General features: G+C 41.5%; 1 protein-coding gene across 5 annotated transcripts in view; it reads right to left on the reverse strand.

Moving 5' to 3' along the window:
- GRM8 (glutamate metabotropic receptor 8) overlaps positions 1–21,984 on the reverse strand; it is a 687,726-nt gene that overhangs the window by 135,887 nt on the left and 529,855 nt on the right. For all 5 annotated transcript variants that reach the window (XM_048499900.1, XM_048499895.1, XM_048499896.1 and 2 more), the window contains exon 8: positions 3,653–3,789. In XM_048499900.1, the coding sequence (XP_048355857.1) occupies positions 3,653–3,789 (137 nt within the window). The remainder of the gene's footprint in view (positions 1–3,652; positions 3,790–21,984) is intronic.

A 21,984-nucleotide genomic window follows, 5' to 3' on the forward strand; every position in this document is an offset into this window, starting at 1 on the left:
ATCCAGGCATATTTCAGTAGCATTCCACAATTTCAGCCATCTGATGTACAGAACATTGTGCCAACACATCATGTCTACGAAGAGATTATATGGGAAGCCAAGCACATATTTGAAAAGCTTCAGACCTTTTATTAGTTCCATCCATCTTATTTGGGAGGAAACATTAAATACAGCTAAAACGGAAAGCAAGCATACAAAAGGATTCACAAAGATATTAAAGTATTCGTTCTTAGAAGTGTTATTCCTTATTAAATTATGACTATGTGATACGCATCTAAAACAAGTGGCATAGAGAATAGGTTTTATACTACCTTGACTTCTTCAGTGTTCGCACTAAAATGCATGTTGAAACTGATCAATTCTTCTCATTCCTTATCAACAGGGAAATATTATTTTTTCTTGTGCATTAAAGACTATGGGAAGGAGGAGGAGTAGGTTCAATTTTGCACATTGAAGACCATATCTTTTGTTTGCACACCAAAAAGGGCTGGATGGCATCTTGCCAGGGAGCAACAGAAAGTAAACAGCAGATATGGTTAGGCTGGTTTATCACTATAGCTGTTGGAAATGGGAAGCTATTATATGCATTGCTGTTGGTAGCTCACAGATAATTACTACAAAGAAGTCTCAGAGGGACAATCATTTGTAAATACTTACACTGTTCTTTTTTTGTTATTGTTTATCATGGGCTTGTTACTACAAGCCAGAGCTGTATGAAGCCTGCTGGTTCTGTCAGGAAACACTTAGTGATGAATCCATGCTTCAAAGTATGTACTCCTTAATTTGATATTTTAAGATGAAAAAATAGCCAACTGAAATATAGCCAGTGGTGTACATGCCAGAGGGACATGTGGCATCACATGTCCCTGGGCACCACCAATTTAATCATGTGGGGGGCACAAAATCACCCCCACACCCGTGGCATTCTTCCAGCTTCCTGGCTGGGCCTAAGGCCAGCATGGGAGCTGCTCCAATGGGTCTTGCGCCAGACACTCACAGGAAGTCTGTGCTTCCCTGCCACTGAAGTCCGGCTGTCATGATGGTGTTCTGGGGGGGGGGGGGGGAATTGCTTTCGCTTTTGCAGGTGCAGTGTTATCACTTCTAGCTGTGGCCTTGGAGTTCTGTGGATGGGAAGAGACTCCAGGCCGGACAATGCCAACTGTTTGCTTCTTATGTGGGGGTGGGGATCTTACACTCATATTATCAAGAGTTTGGCGTGGTTTTCACCAGAACTCTCTATATTCCTGACATGTCTTGAACCAACCAAGTGATTTATTATTTGAACAGGGAATCTGATATTAAGAGAGTTCTGCTTTGTGCATGTTGCCAACTTTATGCTTTGATCACCGGCTGAAGTTGCGAACATCTTATCAGTGATTATGTTTCATGGAAATGGGGCACCGCACCTTCCCTTCGCTAGGGCAAACTCGTCTCTTACAGAGGTAGCAACAAGTTCTGTGCACCAGCCCCCTGATGTGGAAGAGGCTGTGGTTGAACTTGGACGTTTGTGCATCGGCAGCATTCAGGGTCTGGCTGACAACAGGATTTATCGAGGGTCTGAGCTGGGGTTCACCTCCAACTCTGATTTACCACTAGTGGAGTTTAGATGGAGCATGGAGGTGACCCAGATCCATAGATTCTCTTTGGGACTAACTTCTGAGGAATTGCATTCAGCCCCAGACAAAATTATTTCTGATCAGGGTAGCCAATTCATTTCGAAATTCTGGAAGGAATTCTTATAACTCTTGGAGGGTGGAGCAAGCTTTATTTTCAGCTTATCACGCGGAGACAGCCAGCCAGTCTGAATGGACCAATCAGACACTAGAACAATATCTCAGATGCTACAGTAACTATCATCAGGATAATTGGGTAGATATTTTGCCATATGCTGAATATGCTTACAATATTGCAGTTCACAGCAGCACTGGGGAAAACCCCTTTGAAGCAGTCTCAGGACAGTTGGGCAAGCCCCTACCTTTTCTGGGTCAATCTACTGTTGATCCTCTGGAATTACAGGAATGGATCCAGCAGATTGTAGATGGCTGGGATCCCATTCTCAGAGCACTGCAGAAAGCTCTGCAGAACTCACAAGAAACAGGATGACAAGCATCACCGCCCCCTCTCCTTGGATGTGGGAGATATGGTTTTCCTCTCTACTAAGAATTTTAGGAACACTCATAAGTACCAGAAATTAGGACACAAATACATTGGTCCTTTTCCTGTTAAAATCAATGTGGTGGCTGTGCAACTGAGACTGCACAAAGCTCTATGTAAAATACACCCTGTTTTCCATTGCAGCCTCCTGAAAAGAGCCTGAGTTCCCGACATCTGGCATCCTACACCTCCTACACCTCCTCCACCTTTAATTGATGGGGCCACACATTATGAAATCCAAGATGTATTGAACTTTCGCATCTATCGCAACCGCTTGCAGTATCTAATCTCATGGAAAGGTTATTCACCTAGGCAGAATGAGTGGGTGAATGCAATCTGCATTCGATCTCCCAAGCTCATTAAAGCATTTCACTGAGCCTATCCAAACAAACCGAGGGAGGGCGTTAAAGGGAGTGGAAATGTCATAATAGTGTCAGTGGGGAGGGAATAGCTTTCGCTTTTGCAGGTATAGTGTTATCACTTCTAGCTGTGGAGTTCTGCAGCTGGGAAGAGACTCCAGGCAGGAAAATGCAAACTGTCTGCTTCTCATTTGGGGGTGGGGATCTTACACTCATATTATCAAGAGTTTGGTGCGCTTTTCATCAGAACTCTCTTTCTATGTTCTAACATGTCTTCAGTAAAAGCCTTGAACCAATCAAGTGATTTATTATCTGAACGGGGAATCTGACACCTGCGCCCTGGGCAACAAGGCAGGCTGGTCCAGGAAGTCGGCACTTCACCCGGGGCGCTGCTTGGTGGTTGCAGAGGTGGCGGAGGGGCAGGCAGTGCAGAGGTCACCCCCCCTCCTGGGCACCTCTGAACTGAACCCAGCAGCAAGATCAGAGGGGGCGCAATTTTGGTGCTGGGTGCAAGAGGGGCCCAGCGGCAAGTTCAGAGGGGTCGCAATTTCGATTCTTGCCCCAGGCATCATTTCCTGTAGGTACTGAACATAGCACTGGCCTTAATTAGAAAATCTCACTATTGCTAATTCTTCTTTCACTTCATATGCTTCTTCTTCTGAGGAAGAATTCCTTTTTTAGGTCAAATACTGAGGAAACACTTCTCCTGTTGCTTTATTTGTTGAGGGACACCCAGACATCTGCCCATAGAGCCACCAGAGAATTTTGGAAGCAATTTCAATTCATACAGGGAAATGGACAGGGCCTCTTGGGTCTTATCATCAGCTCATGAGAATGGAGAATTCAAAGCACACCTATACCAGAACATTTCTTTGCAGTCCTGGAACAGGTCAGCAGTGGTGATTGTACCAGCACAGAGTTTGAAAACTGGTGCCCTTGACCTCTTTATCTTGGGTCATGTAAATACTTACACCTGAGCTAAGTACTTCTGTTCAAACCCCACTTGTCACTAAGTAATGAAACGCAACACAACGGAATTTGGAAGCACTGAGTCAACAACCAGTCTTAGAAAAATATAATAAACCATTGTACCTACATGAGCTAACTTGAATTTTAAAAATAGCTATGGAACAACTTACATTTATATGGAGCTGGTTTGTCCAGTGGCCAATGATTTTGTATTCTGTACTTTTATTGGTTATTTGATACTGGAAGATATCATAACGTCCAGGTGCATCTCCATTTTCATTGAAAATAACAGGTGTTCCAGCACTCCCTAGAAAAGATCATAACAAAAGTCTTATACAATAATTTCAGTAAACACTGTAACCCAGGGAATGTAAATTACAATGGGTGGTAGGTAAAAAACAGGATGTTGAGCCCATTCTGCCTCATTGTAAATCATGATCACTACAATAACTCTACTTCCAAATCTTCCTGGCACAAACACTTTTCATGCAAAACCTCTATACTGATGACATAATTTTCCAGTAATTCATTTTGCTTATAACAGAATGATAGCATTACCAGGGAAGAAATGAAAAGATTAAAAAAAAGTGGGATCCTGAAATAGACTTGTATCATCCTAAAAAGAGAAGCAGGTTAAGCCTGTTACAAGCATTACCGGAAGGGTCCCTTTTCTATCTGGCAGGTCACTGACGTTAACCAACTATAAAATCACTAGCTTTCAAGAGATCCTTTTATATGAGGAGCAAGGTACCCTGGTTGTCATTAGTAGGTGACCTGATGCTCCTCAAGGAATACATTAAAAAACCCTTTTTCCTTGTTGCTCATCAGATCCAGAGGATTCTTTTCTGCTAGGCATTTATTCCATCCTTGTGGTAAAAGTGAGTGCCAGTGCTCAGAGACAGACAATACACTTTGAATGTATGGCATCCAGTAATAATCCTGGGCATCTTCAAACAGGGCAGGGAGATGACATTGCATAAGGTTTGAATGAGCCCTGTCAGTCAGAATAATAGGTTAGCTAGACTGGTGGGCTGATTCAGTATAAGAGAACCCATAGGAGAAAACTTAGTACTTAACAGAGAGAAATAAAAAGAGATTTACCAAAACTACAGGCACTTCTGATCTTACTTTCCTTATCCCAAGGGAATATGATCAACTCCCACAATTAAAGCAACCACTTCTCTGAACTACCATGGCATGCCCTCCCAGCAGCTTTTAAAAGTGAGTCTTCTGCCTTTCAGGAGAACTGGCAACATTATACAGAGAAGATTGTTGGAAATGACATTTTCCTTCAGCAGTTCATTTAAGTATGCCTCATTACCACTTTGAGCTTGCGCACCATTAGAGTAATAATTAGTAACTGAAAGAATGCAAAAGAAAAGGCGGATACCATTTACTATGTTCACACTCGTATTTGTTTAGCAAATGTAATTGGAACAATCAGACTAATTCAAGATCCTTCCTTCATTCCTTCCCTCTCACAAAGAAATGGCACAAAGAGAGTAAATAGCTTATTTAATGAACAGTGTGACATGAAAGAGTTTTGGGCACCATTTGTTGCTGGGCTTATTAGCCAAAACTGGCGCATACAAAAGCAACAGTGTGAATAAGGAATGTTTTAATGTTATGAGAAACATTTTCAGAAAGAAAGTGTACTGTAAGATTTGGACAGATACAAAAAACTCATGAGCATACCTCAGTACTAAGACCTCATACTAGTTTATCAAGGATGCTGCTGTCTACTCTAACCTGCAGTGTTTCTCCTGGTTCTAAAGGTCTCTTCCATCACTTCCTGGAGATGTTAAATATTGAAACTGGGACTTTTGTTAAAAAACCCCCAACAACAATAGATGGTCAACAACTGAGCAATGGGCCTCTCCAAAACTAGGTCCAAATCTATGCTGGCTATGAAGAAATTAATTTTTCTTTGGAGGTTTGAACTGAGCAAAACTTTCCCTGATTTTAAAAAATATCTCTCTCTCTCTCTCTCTCTCTCTCTCTCTCTCTCTCTCTCTCTCTCTCTCTCTCTCGGCAGAGAATAGACGGAAGCGGGGCAGTCGGTTCCATTGCTTTCCAGCCTCACCTCAGTTATCCTTTTAGAAATGCTAATAGGTCGAGTGAGAGACAATGGGATGCTCAAGTTTCCCCCTGCTCCAGCTAGATAGGAGATACCTAGCAGGGAACAGGGGACCTTTATGCATGAGACTGTTTGCTCCATGGGGGATCGCACCACATTTTTCTGCCTGCACCCAAGGAGGTGCCCCACTGCTTTTCCTTATCTCAACTGCCATTGTGCCTGTTCCTGCTTCCTGGTCGCTAGGTTCATTGCTGCCTTTTTGCCCTCTTTTTTATTTTTATTGTTGTTTTAATGTTCTATGGCTCCTGGAGAGCCAGCATGGTGTAGTGGTTTAGAGCAGGTGCACTCTAATCTGGGGAACCAGATTTGATTCCCCGTTCTGCCACTTGAGCTTTGGAGGCTTATGTGGTGAATTAGATTAGCCTGTGCACACCAACACATGCCAGCTGGGTGACCTTGGGCTAGCTACAGTTATTCAGAGCTCTCTCAGCCCCACCTGTCTTACAAGGTGTTTGTTGTAATGGGGGAAGGGAAAGGAGATTGTAAGCCCCTTTGAGTCTCCTCACAGGAGAGAAAAGGGGATATAAATCCAAACTCCTCCTCCTCCTCCTCCTCTTCTTCTTCTTCCTGCAATAGAATGTTAATGTGAATTAAAAAGAGCAAACGAGAGACCCATTACTCCCCTGGAAATGCCTGCCAAGGAATGGGAGGAACCGCTTGTGCAATGGCAGAGGAAGGCAGAGAAGAACAAAAAAGCCAAAGCAAGCATAATGGACAAATAGTCTCCTCTGGTTTCCCTTTTTGTTTGAATCCCTTGCTCAATCTGGTGCTGTGCTGAGTATGTACATGAACATTTTCTTTTTAATAACAACATTATAACTTTTAATGGTGGTAGCGGTTTGCTGTACAACATTTGACCATTGTTCTGGGCATGCTGTTTTTAAAAGTCCCAGAAAGAAGGGGACAAGCAGTCAGTTGGTGGGTAGCTACTCTGCCAAAGGCAAACAAGGCAATAAGCTGTCCTTGTGATAACCAAATGCTGGATAATGAGAGACACAGGCCTTGGAACAGGGCAAAAAAGCTGGGGGCCCTGGCTCGCTCAGTGGGCAATTCCTACAAAAGTCAGGTCGCAGCAGCAACTGAACAAAGAAAGGAGGCCTTTCAAGTGTTGGGAAAACCAGGTAGGGGGCATGTACCAGGCAGAGAACTTGCACAGTCACTGGAGCCCAGAAACCTTGGAGGACACAGTGGAATAGGACTTTCAGGTCAGAACAAGACTTTTCTACCACACTGGTCAGGGACAGTTTAACTAAAGCTCCCAAATTCCTAGGAAGCAGAGAAAGGAGAAAATAAATGTAGCATAAAGCATCTCAGATTTACATTTGCTATCTTTCAGACACCTGGATGACAAATAAGGTTAGTAGTCATTATAGATGCACCTTCTTATAGTTAAATCAAGCCTGTAAACTGGCCCCTTTTTATGGTTGTCAACCTCCAGACAGGGCCTGGTGATATCTCAGAATTACAAATTATCTTTAAATTACAGAGATTAGTTCCATAGCAGAAAATGGTTGCTTCAAAGGGCAGACTCTATGGCTGTGGATGACATCTTTCCTCCCAAGTTTTTCTAGAAAGTGTATGGAGCAGGACTTCAGACTGGCCATTGGAGATTTGATTGTCTCCAGCAGCAATTGGCACCACAGCACAAGGATTTTTCCGCCCCCCACGTGACCAGAATTGGTGCGCCCAGTGCGTTGTGCACCCCCCATCCCCTGGTGGCTTCGCCATTGTCCCCAAATCGCCAGAAAATTCTTTGCCTGGAGTTTGTAACCCTGCCCTATTTCTAGATTCTGTCCATGTGGGTATGCTGATCCATGCTACTTAAGAAGAGTTTGGATTTATACCCTGCCTTTCTCTCTTGTAAGGAGACTCAAGGCAACTTACAAATTCCTTCCCTACCTGCCCCCACAATAGACACTTAGTGAGGTAGATGTGGCTGAGAGAGTTCTAAATGAACTACGATTAACCCAAGGTCACACAACAGGAAGGTTGTTAAGGGGAAACAAATCTGGTTTACCAGATTAGTCTTCCACTCATATGGATAAGTGGAGAATCAAACCTGGTTCTCCATATTAGAGTCCACCTGCTCTTAACCACTAAACCACACTGGCTCTGTTAGCCACTGTAACCAGACTTGGCACTTGTAACACATTGTATGTTGGGCTGCCTTTGAAAACATCTTGGAAGCTCCAATTAGTATAATACAAGGCAGCAGCTAAGGTCCTCTCTAGAGGCAGACACTCAGAACAAAACAAAACCTCCATCACTCTGTCTGCACAGGTTACCAATATATTGCTTCTGGACTCAGTTTAAAATACTGGTTATTACCTATAGTTTATTATGGCCTAGGGCCCTCCCAAAATATACACCTACATAAGTTATGTTATTTAAGCAGTTGCTGCCTTCAGCCCAGTACATTGGGCCTCCTCTGGCCTCACTGAGCCACAGGAGGACAGAAAAGTTGTAAATAAAGCTTTAAATAAATAAATAAATAAATAAATCTAGATGCTTTTGGTGTTTGATATAAGATCCACTGTATATTCCTTACAATACTCTTTAACTTCCACTTCAATCCCATATATGTTTTACTCTTAAATTGTTCAAATTTCTTGGTGCTTACTTCCACCGTAAGCATTTAAAGAATTGCAGCCCTAGAGAAACAGAATTCATGTGTGTTTTGGAGAACTGCCTAACTTCAAGAAATTAGATACAGTCAGTGGCTGACAGCGACAGACAGATATTGATTTACCTGCAAAGGTGTCTAGCATTAGTGCACTTGTCAGCATTTTGCAGATGTAGCAAACCAGCTTCCCTTTCATTTTTTCAGAGCCTCTGAGAAAAGGATGTCAAATTCTATCAGCAGTCTATCTACAGATCCTTACATTTCATTTTAATTAATGTACTGCTACTTTGGTTTGGGTGCTAGATGAGTTCTGAAATGCAGCACACTCCAAATCCAAAGTCTCTGAAAAATATATCCTAGAGCTTTCCAAGGTCTTTCTGTACATTTCAGCATTTTACCACAGAACAGAAGAATGTGGACCCAGCCAGGGATCTGCTTGCTTTTTGTCACTGCTACAGTACTGAAGATTGTTGGAGAAGGATCAAGATTCAGGTTAGCATCACACTCTACCATGGACCCTGTATGAGGAAACTTGGAGGGGTCACTCTTAACAGGATTGGTGTTATGAGGATAAAATGAGGAAGGAGAATGATGTTGTAAGCCACTTGAGGTAGCCACTGGAAAATAAATCCATTTTTTAAAAAGCCACTTTGACAGCAATCCAAAGCAGAACTACTTAAAAGTAGACATATTTTATTTACTGGCGATTACTCCTAGGAAAATGTTCTTAGGATTTCAAGGCGATAGCGGTGTTAGATGTCATGCAGAATTTTTAAAAAGTTCAGTAGTACCTTAAAGACTAGCAAAAATTAACTTCAATGTGAGTTTTCATGAATTACAGCTCACTCTTCATATGTGAAGGGAAAAATCATACAGAGGATAAGCTGAGGCAGAGGCTTGGTGTGAATTCTGTCATGGATTTATCAAGTGTCAGTTCTCAGTGTAAGAAGGAAGTTACCGGTATCTATCTATCTATCTATCTATCTATCTATCTATCTATCTATCTATCTATCTATCTATCTATCTATCTATCTATCTATCTATCTATCTATCTATCTATCTATCTATCTATCTATCTATCTATCTATCTATCTATCTATCTATCTATCTATCTATTTCATTTATACCCCACCTTTCTCCCCAATGGGGACAGAAGGTGATTTGCATCCTTCCACTCTTTGACATTTTCCCCTACGGCAATCCTGTGAGGTAGATGATGCTGAGAGTATGTGACTGGCCCAAAGTCACCAATGACTTTCCATGATACAAGCTAGTATTCAAACACAGGTCTCCCAAAAACTAATTCAGTACGCTTATCCACTATACCACACTGGAGGTGTTCAGGTAAAAATGTCACAAAACGTCGCAAAAATATATATTGAAATAAATACTGTTAGTTTGGGGTGCCACTGGAATTTTGTTTAGTTTTATTACAATTGAAGTTAACCAGTGTTGTATTTTGTTCTGGGCTTATGGCTATTCTTCAGAATTTGGTCTAAGTCAACGTTTGTGCACATGATCATTGGAACTAGCAGAATTAACCCATAAACATGGATCATGGATACAAACATTTATTATATATTATGAGGACTTCTCAGAAGCCTCTGACACAGTTCATCAAACCCTTCTTATCCAGCAGCTTGAATACAGAGTTGTAAGACACTCTTCAATGATATTTGTTTAGAAGGCCGGATTCATATCAATCAAAATCAGGTTATGCATGATGAATGCGATTTCTCTGTGAGTAAATACACTCCATGCAAACAGGACCTTCTAATATTTCAATCAATAGTTTTTTATCAGTGCTTTTGTTGTTGTTGTTGTTAAAGAACTACTTCAGATTCAGCAAGTTATTCCTTATAGAGAAAGCAAAAATTGATGCAGGCTAGCACATGGCCTCTTGTTGTGCTGCAGAGATCAAATAAAAAGTAGTTCAACTGATGCCACATTGAGTGTCTACTGTAGTTTAGAGGCTATCACTGGCCTTTTCTACATGCACAGTCTACCAAAGATTTTCTCAGGGGTCAAACCTTGTGTCTTGGGTCAATTCCCCACTTCAAAAATGAAAGTAGATTCAAACTGGTTTGATTAGATTCAGGACCTTTTGAGCACAGTTTCATGGTCCCCGCTGCAGCTTCTGCCCTCTTGTTCCCAGAAACGTCGCAGCCATGCAGGAGTTCCCACTGTTGGCGGATCAAACGTGCGATCCGCTCATAGGCTATCCTGATTGGCTGCTGCGTTGTGCTGGGATGGGATTTTTTAAATTTTCAAACTGGCAGATCCACATCTGCACGAGCATGCGCAGACTGACTCTATATGGAGACGAAGAAACGGGCGATTAAAGCAAAGCCCTGTTTCCGTGCACCTCCGTGTACTTGGATCCATGTGGATACGACATGTAGCACAGCTTTGTATTGCCTTCTATTCAATCAATCAGTCAAAACCAGCCCTATGTAGTATTCACGTGGATCTCTGGTCTGCAAATTTTTTTAAAAGGGCTATGCACGCATCGCACACAGCCCACTGCATCCTGATTGGATGGAGGACTCACAAGAGTGGGTCGTTCGAATCTGGATTCACTCCCCAAACTTCCCCACCACTCCAGATTGACCACACGTTTTTTTAAAAGCGCCAGAAATGGGATGAAAGCATTTTTGGCGCTGCCGCAGTGGGGAGTTCTGCTGGAAACTTCGATATTTGGAGTGACGAGCATGCATCTAATCGTGAGTGGGGAATCGACCTTGAAAATGTTTTCTGTAAGTCATTCTGCACACCTTTAATCCTCCACCTCCAGTCATTTCCCCCATTGTCTTTTCAGTTGTATTTATTCTACTGTGACAGACTTCACAAAAAACCAGAGGTTTAAAGCTGCAAGTCAGACAGTGGAACAAGGTGGGGAAAAACTTTCTAGGAACAGGAAAGCACTCTGACCTGCACTCTGATTGGTGGAGCAACCAGCTGACTGACGGAGAAAGTATTTTTCTGAGAGAAAACTTTTGAAGATTTTGAATTTGATTTCTGCAAGTCAACATCAAGTCTCTTAACTATATGTTTTAAATACCTACTCTGGAGAATTTCAGAGGGAGTGATCTGACTTGAAATATACTGAGTTCAGTGTGAGCTGAAACCAGACAATACCCAGACAAGAGAACTGGGAGTTGTATTTAGTGGTCAAGACTTCAGGTGGAATAGTAGTAAGATGTTCCACAGGTGACTATAAATAAAAGGGAAGGGAATATATCTTCTGGATGTAGAATTCCTAAACCAATTAGAACAGAAATTATACACAGAGTTGGATTCCAAGTCTGGTGTATTAGTATTCTACTAACGTTACCTCAAGAGGGAGAGTTTTGTGAAGTGGGTAGCTAACAAGTGTCAAGGCTTTATGTGTACTATGTGGAAGGGTACCAGTTTGTTAGAATTCAAAGTCAATGAAAATCCATTAGCCAGTAACATCTATGAACCATCTTAAAATAAAGAACCTTTCATAACTTCTAAGCAATTGAAGAAATGTATAAAGCTTGATTAGGAATGGTGCCTGTGCCAAAACTGATATTGGTATATCTTGCCTATTTACATCTATTTGAAATATCTCCTGATCCCACCTAATTTGTTTAATAAATTTTACTTTGGTTTGTTAAACTTGCCTCAGTTGTCTGATGCCTTCAAAAGGGAGATCTGCCATAAGAGAAAAACAGGCTCCCTTCATTTTTCTGTAGTTCCTAAGGATGAGCAGATACACTTTAAACACCTCATATGCTACTATCAAAACAGCTCAGTCATAGAAAAGGCAGGAAAAGGCATAGTTAGGAGGCTGCCTGAGCTTGCCACAAATAGTTAAGTGGGTGAAAAGTATTGGCACACAAACACACTACTGCTGAAAACATTATTCCTGTTGGTGATGGGATGTCATCTATGATGCAGAAGAACAACCCTCTTCTTTTTTTCCCCTTTACACAGGTACTCTATTGGTACTGCACAGTTACACTGAAACCAAAAAGACATACTACAGTAGATGCCATTACTTGAAGGGACAGAAACATGTTCCCTCAAGTCCATTCCTGACAAAAAAAACCCCACATTTTTTTGGCCAAATTACAGCTGCAGCAACATACAGTAGTTACTGTGGCACATTTTCATTTTTTTTTGTCAATTTCAGGACTCCTAAAGGCAGACACAGTGTATCTCTGACTTTGTCAATTTCATGTCACTAGCTCCAAATAAAATTGATAAAACTGATCTAATTGTTCCTGCTTCTTCTGACTGAACATTAACATTGTAAGCTCTATGTGAAGATAAATCTGATCTAATCACTCCTGCTCTGCTTCAGTGTTATATCACTAGTTTGATATAAAACAGAAATAAATTAAAAATTCCTTTTAAAATGGAGGATGAGGTGGAGGAAAAAATGGCTGAAAGGGAGATTAGGCAACTACACAGGAACATGGATAAAGATGAAGTGTTTGGTAGGGCAGAGAAATGAAGACTGTTTTAACATGGTCACATATGGAAGCTGTCTCTAAAATGGATAAAAAGAAAACGTTGCAATAAAAGTGCTCAGAAGAACAATACAAGAAAAATGAAGGAAAAATGTTTCTGGAACTAAACAGAGGAAAAACAAGTTGAATTCAAAGAAAAATGTAGCATTTGGCAGCAAGAGACATTGTAAATAACTTGTATAGAAAACATCATTATCAGAAATTCATATAATCAGTTTTTGAGTTCCAAGGAAGTTTTTCCCTGTTGCTTTCCTTTTTAATTAGCTGCTAAATACAGTCAGAAAATTATCTAATGCACATAAATTAACTTACAAAGGATAAAACAAGAGAGAAAAACAAAGCGCTGCTATCTGAGTGTACAGTACTCAAAAGCCAAAAACAGAAGAGTTTATCTTTTAAAATGGGTTGGGGGGAGGGAAGAGATCATTTATATAATTGAGACAGATAGAGTAGGTTTCAATGAAAAGAACAAAAAGAAAGGCTGATGGAACACTTTAAAAGCTCACTTTAGAACACAGCACCAACAATAGAACGATCAACAATTAAGTGGAACTAAGACATTCTAATTTGAAACTGTTATGCTGACAGACAAAAATGCCATGTGCAATGTATCCAGTTCACTGAGAAACTGAGCTATTATCACTGCGAACCCACAAACAGAAGAGCATTTATAAACAAGGAACAGTATAGAACCTAAAATTGAAAGTTATTATCTTCTATCAGTTATTAAAATCTGCAGGGGCAAAAAAAAATTATTCTGAAAATGCTACCCTAGGGATGTTTCCCAATCTGACCAAGTCAAAATATTCACCCATTCTAAACTGCTCTTGCACAAATCTGAAACACAGTGAAGAAAAATGAAAGGTGGATTCTAAGGCCCGTTCCACACCGGCCAGAAAGACTGGCATGTCCCTCCCGGCCTCCAGAGCCTTGGAGGAAAGAATAGATAGGAAACAAAACAGACTGGAGGAAGCCTCGTGTGTAGCTGCCTCTGTGGCCTGCAGCAGCTTCAGGGCTGTCCACATGGGCCCATGCGAATGGTCCTGTGGTTCCACCGGCTTGAATTATGCTGGTGGCCAGCTGCTTCTGCTGCCAGTGCAGAAGGGACCTATGTGCAGAAAAGGATGAAATCCCAAAATACTCTCTGCTGCCGAAAAGTCCAAGGCCTAGGCTGCTGCCCACTTCTCTGCAAGCTGGAGTGGAAGGTGACTAATATTGACTTCACCTCTGAGAATGCTCCTGCTGCATTGACAGGGCTGCGCTGACAGAGGATGTGGCAGTCACCCACTGGTATGTCTGCCCCCCTGCTGGAGTAAGTGCTTTGGGTGGGGCACCACCTCCATAGGATGATCCCCCCATCTGCATTGGGTCATAAGTTCAAATGAACATGAACTATGGGTTGAAAGCACACTCCTGTCTGGATGACTGATGAAACTCTTAAAATTCCCGAAGACAAATGAGAAGCAAAAGGAAAAAGTGGCATTAATAGAATCAGAAGTCTAAATGCAGCTTTCCAGTGACTGGCACACAGAAACAAATAGAACTATTATTATAACCAAGAACTAGTATTATAACCACGAAAAGAATAACAAAAAAGAAAGAACAAAAGGTGTGTTTCACAAGATCCAAGAAATCAAAGGGAAATTGTTAGGATCAGTTAAAAGATCAACATGGAAACACATTATCTGAACAGAACAAAATAAAGACCAGATGGGAACAATACACTGAAGAACTATACAAAAGAGATGAAGGGATGCCAGATTCCTTTCAAGAAGAATCTTTTGAAGAACCTGCAGTTTTAAAAAGTGAAGTGAAAGCTGCACTCAAAGCAATTGGGAGAAACAAATCACTAGGTGTGCATGAACTATCAATAGAGCAATTCCAAGCCATAGAAACAGAGCCCATCAGAATTTTAACAAGAATATGCCAGCATACATGGAAAATACAACAATGACCCACAGACTGGAAATGCTCAATCTACATTTCAATTCTGAAAAAAGGAGATATCAAAGACTGTAGCAACAATAACAACAACACATTTACTGACATGTAGAAAAAGTATAAAACACATAATCTGATAGAAACACCAGCTCAAAATTTAGACTCTCTAAGTCTTATAACCAACAGTAGAAACTTTGTCACCTTGACCATTATGATAGGATTTTGACTGGACCATACCATACCTTATACGAATCAGAAAATCCTTTCCATCTGGTTAAAGATATACTGAGGAGTCTGTGCCTAATGTCAGTATAGAAGAGGCAAGATTTAAAAAAATGTGATATTATTTCTATTCAGCAATGACAGTAGGGGCAAAGTCTGTTTATGTAGGGGATTTTCTGGAATCTTCCAGACAGTATGGCTGAAGGTGAGACATTTAGCCTGGCAAAGCATAAAGGCTCTACGTTGCTGTGGATTGCTTAGATGAAAAAAAGTAGGAAGCCAGATGGTCAAGGAATGGCAAGATCTCCAAGAATAATAGAGAACAAATTTTCCTAGCTGCCATATTAAATTATTGGAGCTTTATGTCTAAAATTTTGTGTTTTATGCTAATATAAACAGCTGTTGCAGATGCCAAAGACAGCAAGTCAAAAGGATTCCCTATATTTTTAAACTGTTTACTTGATATATTTGCTCATGCAGAGGATCAATGACAGCATTAATGATAGAAAGCTGGTAGGATCAGAATGAAAAAGTGCAACCAGAACTTGCACTTTTAGTTTCCATTTGTCTCTGTTTAGTTTCCATACACAACAAAGCACACAGTAAACATTTTGGGACTCCGAACAACCCAATCCAGGGGGAGGTGAATCCCCTTCTGGAGCTGGCACACCCTTGTGCCAGTATAATTTTCATTTCTACTGATTGCCCCTTCTATTGATGCATGGGGCAATTGTGCCAGCAGAGGGGCAGCTTACCTGGGCATCTTCACAGTGCCTGACATGGCACTGGCTCAGTTGCTCAGACCTGCCAGCACAAAATGCTGTGCTGACATTGCCAGAGGCAGGATGAGGGGCAGGGCTGACTTTTACCCATACCTTTTTACCCTCTAAGCAGTAAGAACGGCTAATTCTACAAGAGCTTATACTGAGAAATCCCCTCCATGAAGAGCATCACAATTATGATGTTTTGATTTAGCACATAATTTATAGATTAGAGGGGGTGGATAACAAATAATTTCTGTTCTTTATCATCTTGATCCTTGGTAATTAGAGTTACTGTCAATGGATTATTGGTTAGTGTAGCAAGCAATAATTCATTGTGTTTGCTGTAGAAATATTAATACCCAAAGTCATAAAGCAATACTTGAGTTATCAATAAAACATTAAAAAGACATTTCAATTTATGGTGCTTTCAAATAACTTTATGGTGGAGCTGATTGAAACATTTTTTGTAAGCCTAGTGCTACTGCATTGTTTGTCAGATGTCTTACGCTACTTGATTGCATTGATTTACACTGAATGCACTTGTCTGTGCTAGAAAGGTAGGCTGTAGACATAGTAAAAAAAATAACTATGAGCTATCACTTGGGAGCATTATTATGTCACTGGCCTACTACACGGGATGATGTTTCTAAATTGAAATAGACTTTTGCAAATTCATTAACACAACCACACAATTAACTCAATTGTAGTTGTGCATTGGAATAACCATAACACTTTTCAGAGACTTGTTTGAAAATGGAACAAAACTTTTAATTAAGGGCCAAATTAGATTACATGGACATATGTGTTTCTAAAGGCTGTCTGCTCAAGGACGTAGGTAAGGGTTGTTGTTTTTCTCGGGTTCAACTCCCCCATTACATGTCCGAAGCTCCGCCCTCCGTTTGTGGTTTTTTGTATTTTTTAGTTTTTTGCTTTTTGGCCTGCAGGGGGCACAGTTTTTAGGCTAGCAGCACCAACATTTTAATGATTTGTTGGGAGACTCTCCTGATGATACCACCCATGTTTGCTGAGGTTTAGTTCAGGGGGTCCAAAGTTATGGACTCCCAAAAGGTGTGCCCCCATCCCCCATTGTTTCCAATGGGAGCTAATAGGAGATGGTGCTACACATTTGAGGTCCATAACTTTGGCCCCCATGAACCACACTTCACCAAACCTGGGTGGTATCATCAGGAGAGTCTCCTACTGATACCACCCAGGTTTTGTAAAGTTTGGTCTAGGGGGCCCAAAGCTATGGACTCCCAAAGGGGGTGCCCCCATCTTCCAATGGGAGCTAATAGGAGAGGGGGATACACAGTTGAGGGTCCATAACTTTGGCCCCATGAACCAAACTTCTCGAAACCTGGGTGGTGTCATCAGGAGGGTCTCCTAAAGATACTCTAAAAGTTTGGTGCTGCTAGCTTAACAATTGCACTCCTGACAGCAGGGACCTCTCAAATTTCCCCAGATTCTCCTTTTAAATCCACTCCCTTCTGCAAGGATTTAAAGGGAGAATCTGAGGTCCCCAGTTTAAACATTGAAAGTGATGCTGTTTCAGGGTGGGGGATAATCCACCCAAAATCAGCATCACTTTCAATGTTGTTTTAACAGGGAACCCCAGATTCTCCCTTTAAGGTGGCCCCATCCCCAAACCCCCATAAAAAATCTATACCTACATCTCTGTGTCTGCTCCTTCTCCTAGGGGTGAGAATCCTCAGAAGGAACAAGTGATTGGATAAGAAGGCTGCACTGTAACCCTTCTCTTTCCATGATTCTTCTGCCACAACTTTCTAAAAAGGCAGGCTAAATATGTACTAAAACCTTCAGGACAGGAGAAGAATTTTCATGCAGTTGTATCAGAAAACCAATTGACATATGACAGGTCTAAACAAACTCTTCCCTGCTGAAAACTGCCCACATCTTAATTGGTTATCCAGTGAAAGAGCAGCAATCTTGAGCTGCTAAGGGGAGGAATAAATATCCAGAAGCCCATAAAGCCAGTGATCTGCTTTCAGATAATGTGTGCATTGGATCTTAGAGGTATGAAGGGGACCCAAAGCAGATCTTTGTCTGGGAGGCTCTTGGAGGCTCAGCAGACATTGGAGTTTGTTTTTTTCTTGGACTTCTATCCTCCCCCCTCCTTTCCAGGGTCAACTCAGGGCCTAGCTAGAAAAATGGAGCCTGGGGCAAAAATCTGAATTTTCTGCCCCCCCCCCCCCCCCCGGTGGGCAGCCGGCCTCCTCCACCATGACCAAACAATCTACTAGCAGCAAAGTCCATTGCTGGGGAGATGCAATGGGCCCTAGAAAAGGTTAGAAGAGGAAGGAGCTCTCCAGCAATGGGCTTTAGTGGGGCTGTAGCAACCCTCACCCTGCCCTTGCTCAAGGTGTGACACTTATCTGGGTGTACATCTGCGGCTCGGGGACAGGTTGAAGAGTGTGGTTTGAGGTAGGAAGGAAGGCGAGGATAGGTGCTGGGTGGAGAGGAGTGGGATGGGGGAGGGTGGCAAAGTGAGAACTAGTGGGATTACTGTTGTTCTTTTTTGCCACAATCGTTCAACTTCAATTTGTAGGTCCTTGTATTTTGTGATCTTTTCCAGCTCTTTGTCCTCTACCCTGCTGTCAACTGGCACAGCAACATCTATGATCCAAACATGTTTTTTCTCTATCACTGTTATGTCTGGGGTGTTGTGTACCAGGTGTCTGTCTGTCTGTATTCTAAAGTCCCAGATTATTTTTTGCTTCTTCATTTTCTGTGGTCTTCTCTGGCTTGTGGTCGTACCAGGTCTTGCTACAGGGCAGGCCGTACTTTTTGCAAAGGTTCCAGTGCACCATTGCTGCTAGCCTATTGTGACGTTCGAGATAGTCAGTTTGGGCTATTTTCTTACAACAGCAGATGATGTGCTCCATGGTTTCATCACCCTCTTTGCAGAGACGGCACTTTGGGTCATTGTAGGACTTTTCAATCCATGTCTTTATTGCATTTGTCTGTAATGCTTGCTCCTGGGCAGCAAAAATCAGGCCTTCAGTTTCATCATCATCATCATCATCATCATCATCATCATCATCATCATCATCATCATTGTCATCGTCGTCATCATCATGATTATCATTATTATACCGCCCATCCCCAAAGGGCTCTGGGCAGTGTACAAAGATAGGACAGTTAAAATCATAATTAACAATTAAAAACAAAATCAATTTAAAATACAAACAACAAAAGACCAGCAAGCAAAAAACCTAACATTAGATGCTGACCTGGAAAATCTTGAACCCACCGGGAAGGACCCAGGCAAAGCAAATAGCGGCCAATTAAGATGTATATATATAGAGGGGGGTGGATAGCAGGAAGACTTGCCTGGAACCTTTGTAATGTAGTGTCTACATTGCAGGATTGGGAAGGCCTAGATGTGTCTTTTGGGTTCCAGATTTTGGGGGGCCCTGGGCAGAGAGTACACACAGCCCCTTTCCTATTTTCTGCCTATTACTAGCCCCCCCCCTCATGCGTCCCACAGGCCTGTGCATCCTTCTCCCTCCTCCTTACAAGCTCTCTCGCCACCTGCATTGACAAACACATGCACCACCCACATGCCCATTCCCTGATGATGTTGGACAATGCATTTGGCTGGAAGTATGGATGGCAGAAATCTTGCAACCAAACAGGTGGGGGAAGGAGAGGTGGACAGTAGGGAGGCCCATGGTTAGTGGCAGTGGGCCCTGCCAGAAGCTGTGGCCCCTGACACCTAAGGATATGCTAATACTGACCCTAGTAATAAGATTTCTTTTTTTCCTCCGAAGGAGAAGGTAAGAGAAACCTAGAAAGGATGGATTGGGTAATTTAGAGTTGAATTACAAGGCCAAGGCCATCTTAATTAAAAGCAATTCCTAAATCAAAGCATGGAAGACACATCTTACTGAGTGAGAGAAACAGGCATAAGAAGTTATGGTTTTGAGAATCTTAAAGAAAATATTTTAAACCCTCAGAGTATCAAAACGCTTTGGTGTGTAGATCAAGTGCATTTCTGAACTTACAAAAAATATGTTATTGAGCTCCACACTGCAAAATCCACTTTTCTTTTCTCCTTATGGCCAGACCTTAGGCAGTGGGTTTGTGCTGATTCAAGTGACAAGAGGCCGCTGTGTTAGCTATAGAACACAAATAAGCATGAATTGCTACAGAAATCTAGGTTCTTAATTTGACCCTGGTGCCACTCGTGCATATATCGTACTGTGATATCACTGAGGTTTGAATTACATATTATCTCTTCTGCTTTCTGTCTTCAGGGATCTGAACAAGAATTTTCTGAAAAGGAATTAAATGTTTTGATTTTATTCTGTTTCTGCTGATACTATAAAAACTGAACCAGTAATATGGCTCATTTCAAATGACCATGATCCCCTGCCATGGCTTGATAGGGCAATGAGAGAAAACTGCAGAAAACAAATTGTATCCAGAGAAGCTTAATTCATGTTTAAACTGCCCCCCCCCCCCCCCCCCAGTAATTTTGCGGCATTCATGGCTGATCTTCTAAATGGACTGATAGGTTAGCTATGAAGGATCATTTTATAATTTAGTGCTTGAAGTTCCTGCTGCACTCTCTGTCAGGAAAGATAGCAGCTTTCACATAAAAATGGACTCAAACAAGACACTGTTTCTCATAGGCCCACTCCGAACATGCAGAATAATGCACTTTCAATCCCCTTTCAATGCACTTTGCAGCTGTGCGGAATCTTCTCTAATCAGCTTTTGCTTTATCCTGCTTTAACTCTTCAAATCAGTCTCTCAGCCCTTTCATCACTGTCTCATCCATCAACTCACTTCTTCCCCAGGATTCCCTGTTACTAAGGCCCCTTCCGCACACACAAAAGAATGCGTTTTCAAACCACTTTCACAACTGTTTGCAAGTGGATTTTGCTATTCCGCACAGCTTCAAAGAGCGCTGAAAGCAGTTTGAATGTGCATTATTCTGCATGTGCGTAATGACCCTAACTTCCAGCCTGTTTTCAATTGCCTCCTAAAACCACTTTACCCTCTTCCTTTAGTTATGGTCTGCAAGGATTGAGATTATAGTTTGTAATGTAACTTCCAATATAACGAACGAGGGCTATGATTCAGGTTTTTCCCCACATTCAGGATAATATGGAATGGGCTTTCCTTCCTAAAAATTAAATATTATTTTCCCAGCTTACTTCATGGAGGAATCAGAACGTTCTCATCCATACCTACACTGTGTTTTAAAGATTCAGTTCTATGTCTGGTTATTCTTTTCTCTTTGGAAAAGTAAGGTTTGTAAAGTAAGGGTTAAGAGCAGTGGTGGGATTCAGCAGGTTCGCACCACTTCAGCAGAACCGGTTGTTAAAATAGTGTTTGTAAACAACCAGTTGTTAAATTATTTGAATCCCACCATTGGAACCAGTTGTTAAATTATTTGAATCCCACCACGGGTTAGGAGGATAATGGCACAGTGGTATTTTGTGAGGCATTTTTAATTGGCCTTAGATTTAAAGGGTGTGTGTACCAACTCAAAAACTGTGCAATATTTTGGAACATAAAGAAGTATACATTGTGGATGCTTGCAAGTGGAACTGTAATCCATTTTAGTAGTGGGGAGTACAAACCTGGGGTACTAGTTCTTTCAGATTAATTAGTTAATGTTAAGAAGGAAGGGACACATCATCATGAAAAGATGTACTTCTGGCCCCTTTTGTGCCTTTCTTCCTCTAAAAATGCTTTTGATTAATATATATGTTCATTCTAGAGGAATGCAACCATTCAGAAAGTGAACATGTAGGAAAACCTTGCCATATTTTGTTAGGATCTTATAGGCATAGGAGGGGAGGGAAAAAAAAGTGTTATCAGAAACTGCCCAAACATCTACAGAGTATCAGTATATATGATTTCAATGCAAGATTACACACAGTCACAGCAATGACACTACTCTCATGACCTTCTTATCACAATGAATGTACATCTCATACACCGCTCTAGGGTCTAAATTGAAGCTTTGTTATTGGGTCACACAGGGTTCTGACATGAATTGCTCAGGGAAAAGGCTGACTGTGATCAGTAAATATGTTGATCTCAAAAAGGTCACACCTGACACTAATGTTTCAGCCTGCAATATAGGGCTCATGTTTCTCAGCCAACACTCAGTTGAAGACTTGCTTTTCAGAAAGGCTTTAGAATTGTTTTATGTAGATAATACCCTTTTTCTTGTCTGTTCTGTCCCACCAATTGGACTGTCATAACATTTCAGCCTTGTTTAGTGTGACACAAAGGACAGTATGTTTTCAACTGCCTTTCAGGCAAACCATGCTGTTTT

Source organism: Sphaerodactylus townsendi, linkage group LG06 (genome assembly GCF_021028975.2).
Source record: "Sphaerodactylus townsendi isolate TG3544 linkage group LG06, MPM_Stown_v2.3, whole genome shotgun sequence".
In the NCBI taxonomy this organism is placed as follows: Eukaryota; Metazoa; Chordata; class Lepidosauria; order Squamata; family Sphaerodactylidae; genus Sphaerodactylus; species Sphaerodactylus townsendi.